At 46.3% G+C, this 6,688-nt stretch overlaps 1 protein-coding gene across 3 annotated transcripts; it reads right to left on the bottom strand.

Moving 5' to 3' along the window:
* Window positions 1-348: 348 nt before the first annotated feature.
* On the bottom strand, window positions 349-2,492 carry LOC124705378. 3 transcript variants are annotated; one of them, XR_007003978.1, is made up of 4 exons: window positions 1,562-2,492; window positions 1,238-1,410; window positions 1,023-1,138; window positions 349-398 (listed from the first exon to the last, which is right to left on the bottom strand). XR_007003978.1 is itself a non-coding variant. In XM_047237108.1 (4 exons), the coding sequence occupies exons 2-4, from the start codon at window positions 1,659-1,661 to the stop codon at window positions 1,118-1,120; spliced, it is 294 nt and encodes a 97-aa protein (XP_047093064.1). In that variant the 5' UTR covers window positions 1,662-1,673; window positions 1,772-2,492; the 3' UTR covers window positions 877-1,117. The 3 variants fall into 3 exon arrangements, 2 of the variants coding, with proteins under 2 accessions (XP_047093064.1, XP_047093063.1); XM_047237108.1 differs by lacking the exon at window positions 349-398 and having other exon boundaries at window positions 877-1,138; window positions 1,562-1,673; window positions 1,772-2,492; XM_047237107.1 differs by lacking the exon at window positions 349-398 and having other exon boundaries at window positions 877-1,138.
* Between the last annotated feature and the right edge of the window lie 4,196 nt (window positions 2,493-6,688).

The following is a 6,688-nucleotide window of genomic DNA, read 5'->3' as shown; positions in this document are numbered from 1 at the left end:
CAGATGCCTCTGCTTACAATTTTATTTGTTAACAATTAAGTAAAGCATGTGTATCTCCAACAACTGATATAGCATGTGATAACCTCCCAACAACCCAACAAATCCCGATAACAAAACGAGATAACAACAGAGCCTAAACACGCCTACGACTCGCAAGGCTCAAACATCAAGCAACGGCTATGGGTAAGGAATGATACATATAGGATTATTATGGTAAACAAGTGGAATAGGACACGTGACTCGATAAAGAATCGCAACATAAGGATAGCAGTGCGAGGGAGAGAGTAAAATAGGTGAAGAGAGAGGGCTCGCCTGTGAAAAGCTGCAGAAGAACTTGTCGGAGAACTCGTCGTATCTCACATCAACACTTCGTGATCCTATCCGAGAAGAAGCAAATGCTGGAACACACAACGTATGCAATCTTACTACTACGGAAGAAGAATCGGCATGATCAAGATAATATGCATGACATGGCAAAGATGGTGCAATGCAATTATCCAAATTAAGCGGGATCGGAACCCGGACAAGCAAATTAGGTTGGAGTTGCATTTCTACCGGCAAATTTAAGTGTTGATTAGCATGACATATCATGGCAGGGGTGCGCTACCTCAATATTAAACGGAGCGGGGAAAACCATAGTTGGAAATCCAAAATACTTCGCATATATGTGAGGTGAACATGCATAACTATCATCGGACGACAGGATGCGAGATGCAAACAGATGAATGGATGGCATATTAATGTTCCTTGCAATTTTCTGAACAAATTTCATATAAAATACTTTGCATTTTGAGTTACAGGTTTAAAGATATGAATTTTACAAGTTTTGAACAATTTTCTAAAATACAAAAAGGAAACAGAGATGGCATATTAATATTAAATGCAGAAAGTTTATTTCAATTATTTTGATTTATGAATCAGTAGATACAAGTTAAACAGCTTTGCAAAAAGAAGAAAGAAAAAAGGGTAGAGGCCTTGAGCCAGAAACTGGACGATGGAAACTGGGCTGAGAAGATGTACACCTGGGGAGTTGATCCCAGGCTGGTGATGCACTGATGCAACTGTGCTGCTATTCCTATTCAGATGTTGATTGACATGGCTCACGCAACATCATGAGCTATATCTTGGAGTATGAGATCTGAGCAAAACAAAGATAAAAAGGACTGATTTAACACCAGCACGAATAGGGATTTGAACACAGTCTGCTACCTAAGAAAACAAGGGATAAACCACTCGCCTTGCTGATGCTGTTGCTGTCCAAAAGGAGGTTCGGCCTATCTTGAACCAACCCAGATCGGGAACATAGAAAGATTATGGAGCTGCACTTGTCGACGAGGCCGTGGCCTGGAGCAACGTTAGGCTGAAGACGGACGTGCGCTGCGGAGAGCAGCCTGCGATTTTGCACAGGAGCTGGAGGAAGAACAGTTAACTGAATGAACTGAAGAAAACAAGGAGACACATCAACAGCAACACGGAGAACGACCCAGAACGGGAGACGTGCTTTGCAGCAGCGATGCAGGACTGTGACGGGAAAAGGGGTGGAATCAGGTCGCAGGCTCACCGAGGACTGGGATGGTGCGACCAGAGCAGAGACGAAGAGGTCGATGAATGGGAAGGAGGCCGGCAGGGACGAGCGCGTGCGGAGGCCTGTCGTCGGCCATGGCGGAGATGAACTCGTGCAAAACAAAGGCGACAGTTTCGTCAGAATTAGGCGAAACTGAACAGAGAGCAAACAAGACGGGGAAAAGAGGGGAAAGGGCCGCCATCTCACCAGAAAGCTGATGAACACCTCGTCGGTGGCGGACGAGGTCGGAGGCGGCCGGGAACATGAGATTTCTGCCGGCGGCGGAGATGGAGAAGTGATCCTTGTCGTCGATTTCGAACTCGATTTGTTGCGCGCATGTGTCGAGGAGCTTCAGCGTGATGAGGAGAATCTCGTGGTGGCCTTGGTTCGGCGAGAGGTGGACGGAGACGACGGGGCGACGGTGATGCTGCGGCGGAGGTGTTCGGTGTTTTCTATGAAACTTTCGCCTCCCTCGTTTGCGTGGTGAACAGACAGAAGGGAAACGGCGGCGCGAGGGAGGAAGCAAACTAGAGTTCTCTGGAGATGGGGAAAACGAAGAAGAGATAGGGAGTGGTTGAGAGGAGGCTGGTCGAGCGGCGAGGAGGATCACGCTCATCTCCTGCTGTGCCCACGAAAAAGACAAGATGGAAGCTGGTGCGTGGTTGACTCTGTCTGATTGTATTGCTGCCGTGACTTCTTTCCTCTTCTTCAGAATAGCTTCTTCCATCTTTTCTATTTCTTGCTGAATTCTTGTGCAAAAAGAAGAGGATGAAAGGAGGGATTTTGGAAAAGATTTGTTTTTATTGTAAAACAATTTTGCAAGGCTTAAAAATATTTATTTTTCTTTGGGATTTTATATACAAATAAAAACTAGAGGTTTTGTTAAATAAGCAAAGATTTAAAGAGGGCTCTTATAGAACCATATGAGAAGAAAATAGTGACATAGGGTTTATTTAAAAATAACTTTTATTTTGTCAAAAGCATGTATATGATGTATGCATGGTGCGGATGACTTTGGAACGACTCGGAAAAACAAGCAACGGAGAAAAAAAAACTAATATAGGGGTTTTCCGGGTCGTTACACTCTGCCCCATGGACCAGGAAAAACGGAGTCTCCTGTGTCGCTGTATTTGGTGTTGTTCGGATGCTCCATAACACGCTCGGCAGCTCCTCTGGCCAAGTATGTCGAGCTTTTTCCAGTGGCCCTAACAAATGCTTCTTGATGCCATTACATATGATGCCGTTGGCTTTCTCGACTTGACCATTGGTTTGAGGATGTGCTACTGACGCGAAGTGCAATTTGATGCCTACCTCTGCACAGTACGCTTTGAATTTCTTGGATGTGAAGTTACTGCCGTTGTCCGTGACGATGCTATGAGGTACTCCAAACCGGAAAATGATGCCCTTCACGAATTTTATTGCTGACGCTGCATCCGGTGAATTTATCGGCTTTGCTTCTATCTACTTGGTAAATTTGTCGACAGCGACGAGCATATACTCGTATCCTCCTGGCGAGGCTTTGTGTAACTTTCCCACCATGTCGAGACCCCATTGAGCAAAGGGCCACGATAAGGGTATTGGCATTAATTCCGCTGCTGGAGAGTGAGGTTTTGCGGCAAATCTCTGGCACGCATCGCAGGTTCGCACTATTTCCTTCGCATCCTCAATTGACGTTAACCAGTAAAATCCAGCTCGAAAAACCTTGGCCGCGATGGCTCGACTACTTGCGTGATGGCCGCACACTCCTTCGTGTACCTCCTTTAGGATTACTCTTCCTTCTTCGGGTGTGAAGCACCTCTGTAGCACACCCGAAATACTTCGCTTATACAATTCCCCTTTGACCACAGTAAAAGCTTTAGAACGTCTAATTATCCGCCTTGCTTCAACTGGATCGTCGGGTATTGTTTTCCTGAGGATGTATGATATGTACGCTTGCATCCATGGTACTTGCACCATCATGACTAGCTCCTGTTCCTCTTCTTCTTCGTCCAGTGATTCTTTTGCAACACCCGAGGGTTTTGCTTCCTTCTCCTTCTTTTTTGTTTTCATCGGCTTGGTGGATCTCTCGCTTATTTCTTCCCAGAACACGCCTGGAGGAATCGCCAGACATTGCGACCCGATATTTGCAAGAACATCGGCTTCATCATTGCTCAATCTGCTGATATGATTTACCTCACATCCATCAAACAGCTTTTCTAGCTCATTATACATCTCCTTGTATGCTATCATACTCTCGTTGACTGCATCACATTGATTCATGACTTGCTGTGCCACCAATTGTGAGTCGCCAAAGATTTTCAGTCGGGTTGCACCGCAGGCTTTCGCCATCTTCATCACATGTATAAGAGCTTCGTACTCTGCTTCGTTATTGGACGCGTTTGGGAACGTCATCCGTAAGACGTATTTTAATTTGTCGCCTTCAGGTGATATGAGGATCACGCCTGCTCCAGCTCCCTCTAATCTCTTAGATCCATCGAAGTTCATGACCCATGTTCTCGATAAATCCGGAGGTTCTGTATTTTGCAACTCCATCCACTCTGCGATGAAATCTGGCAAAATTTGCGACTTTATTGCCTTTCTTTTTTCATACGTGATGTCCCGAGGGGAAAGTTCTATTCCCCAAAGGGAGACACGGCCTGTAGCTTCTGGATTGTTTAGTATATTGGATAGGGGAGCCTCGTTAACCACTATTATCGGATGCGCCGAAAAATAGTGCCGCAATTTTCTTGCGGTTGTAAACACTCCGTATGCGAGCTTCTTGCATCGCGGGTACCGCTGTTTTGAAGGCGACAGGACTTCACTGATGAAGTATACCGGTCTCTGCACTCCGTGGAGTTTTCCTTCTTCTTCTCTTTCGGCAACTAGCGCTGTGCTAACCACTTGAGGTGTAGCCGCAATGTACAACAGGAGAGGTTCCTTCTCTTTTGGCGCCACCAAGATTGGTGGTGTCAAAATTTTCCGTTTGAGATCCTCGAAAGCCCTGTCTGCCTCTTCGTTCCACTGGAACTTTTCTCCTTGCTTGATTAAGGCGTAGAACGGTAGCGCCTTTTCTCCCAGCCTGGCGACGAATCTGCTAAAGCTGCGACTTGCCCAGTTAACTGCTGTATTTCCTTCAACTTTGTTGGCTTCCTCATTGTTACGATAGCCTGGATTTTTTCGGGATTTGCTTCAATCCCTCTTGCTGAGACTAGGAACCCGAGAAGTTCTCCCGCAGGAACGCCGAAAGAACATTTCGTCGGATTCAACTTGAGACAGAACTTGTCGAGGTTGGCAAAAGTTTCTTTCAAATCCTCGATCAATGTTTCCCCCTTTTTTGATGTTATGACGACATCGTCGATGTAGACTTGTACGTTTTTTCCAATCTGTATTGCTAAGCATTTTTGCATCATCCGCTGATATGTTGCTCCCGCGTTTTTCAAACCAAAAGGCATTGTTTTGTAACAAAACACGCCATACGGTGTGATGAACGCTGTCTTGGCTTCGTCGTCTTCCTTTAATCGAATCTGGTTATAACCAGAATATGCGTCCAAGAAGGAAAGACGTTCGCATCCTGGCGTGGAGTCGATAATTTGATCGATCCTGGGGAGGGGAAAGTGATCCTTTGGACAGTGTTTGTTGAGACACGTAAAGTCGACACACATGCGAAGGACTTTCGTGTTTTTCTTCGGCACCATCACTGGGTTAGCTACTCACGTGGCTTCTGTAGATATCTCTTTAATAAAACCAGCATCTTTGAGTCGATCAATTTCTGACAGCATAGCTTTGCGGTTTGGTTCCGAAAAATGCCGCAAAGGTTATTTGATTGGTCGCGCAATAGGATCCAAGTTTAGGTGGTGCTCGGCAAGTTCCCTGGGTACTCCTGGCATGTCGGCTGGACACCATGCGAAGATTTTCCAGTGCTCACGGAGGAACTCGACGAGCGCGCTTTCCTATGCAAGGTCCATATTCGCTGCAATGGACGTCGTTTTCTTCGGGTCCGTCGGCTGGATCTGCACCTCTTTTGAATCCTTTGTCGTGTTAAAGGTTGGTTCTCTGAGTGGCCTCCCTGTGTCTGGCAACACATCATAATCAGTGAGCCTTGGCGCCATATATTCTGCTTGCATCCCGAAAGTTTCTGACAGTTGATGAAAATCTCTGTCGCACTTGTCAGCTAACGCAAAGCTTTCTTTGACTGTGATTGGTCCTTTGGGTCCAGGCAACCTCCACAATAAGTACGTGTAGTGAGGTACCGCCATAAACCTGGCATATGCTGGTCGTCCCAACAAAGCGTGATATTGCGATGGGAAATCCACGACTTCAAACTCCAATTTCTCTATCCTGTAGTTTTCTCGGGTCCCAAACTGAACGTCGAGATTGATCTTGCCCAACGGATAACTTGGTTTCTCTGGCGTGATCCCGTGGAAACGTGTATCAGTTGGTGCTAAATTTGCCAGGGATATATTCATCTTCCTTAATGTATCTGCGTACATAAGGTTTAAGCTGCTGCCGCCATCTATGAAGACTCTCGACATGTCAAAACCAGCAATTATTGCGGGTAAGATAAGTGCGGATTGCCCTGGTCGAGGAACCTGCTGTGGGTGATCCGCAATTGTGAAGCCAATATCCTGTCCCGACCAATTTAGGTACTCGACTGTTGGTGGAGGCATCTTTTCTGCCATGAATACTTGCCGCGAAATTACTTTCTGCGCCCTGTTAGATGGCCTGGCTTTCTGAATCATCAAGACTGTACCATTAGAATTAGGGTCAACATATGGAGGTGGTTGTGGTGCTGCCGCTATTCTGAGCTGGTGTCGATTTTCTTCCGTAATTGCGGGAGGAGGTGGGAGATGTATCTCGCTTCTTGGCCCCTGGGGGTTTCTGTTCATCGCTTGAGCGTTGGCCATTCCTGCGGCTCGCAACATTGCTTGAAAGTTTCGACAATCCTTCTGCAGATGTCCGGACTGCCTCTTCCCATTGTTATCAAGGTAGAAATGCATCTGGCATGGTCCGTTCATCATTTCCTCGGGAGACACATATGGTCTCTGAAACCTTGGTCCACTATTTTGCCTATTACCGCGGTAGTCACCTCTGTTGTCGCCTTGTTGCTCGTTACTCCTTTGGTAATTATCTTGATTGCTTCCTCCA

Source organism: Lolium rigidum, chromosome 4 (assembly GCF_022539505.1).
Source record: "Lolium rigidum isolate FL_2022 chromosome 4, APGP_CSIRO_Lrig_0.1, whole genome shotgun sequence".
In the NCBI taxonomy this organism is placed as follows: domain Eukaryota; kingdom Viridiplantae; phylum Streptophyta; class Magnoliopsida; order Poales; family Poaceae; genus Lolium; species Lolium rigidum.
The sequence above is the reverse complement of the archived record's forward strand: the minus strand, read 5'-3'. Positions and strand labels throughout refer to the sequence as shown.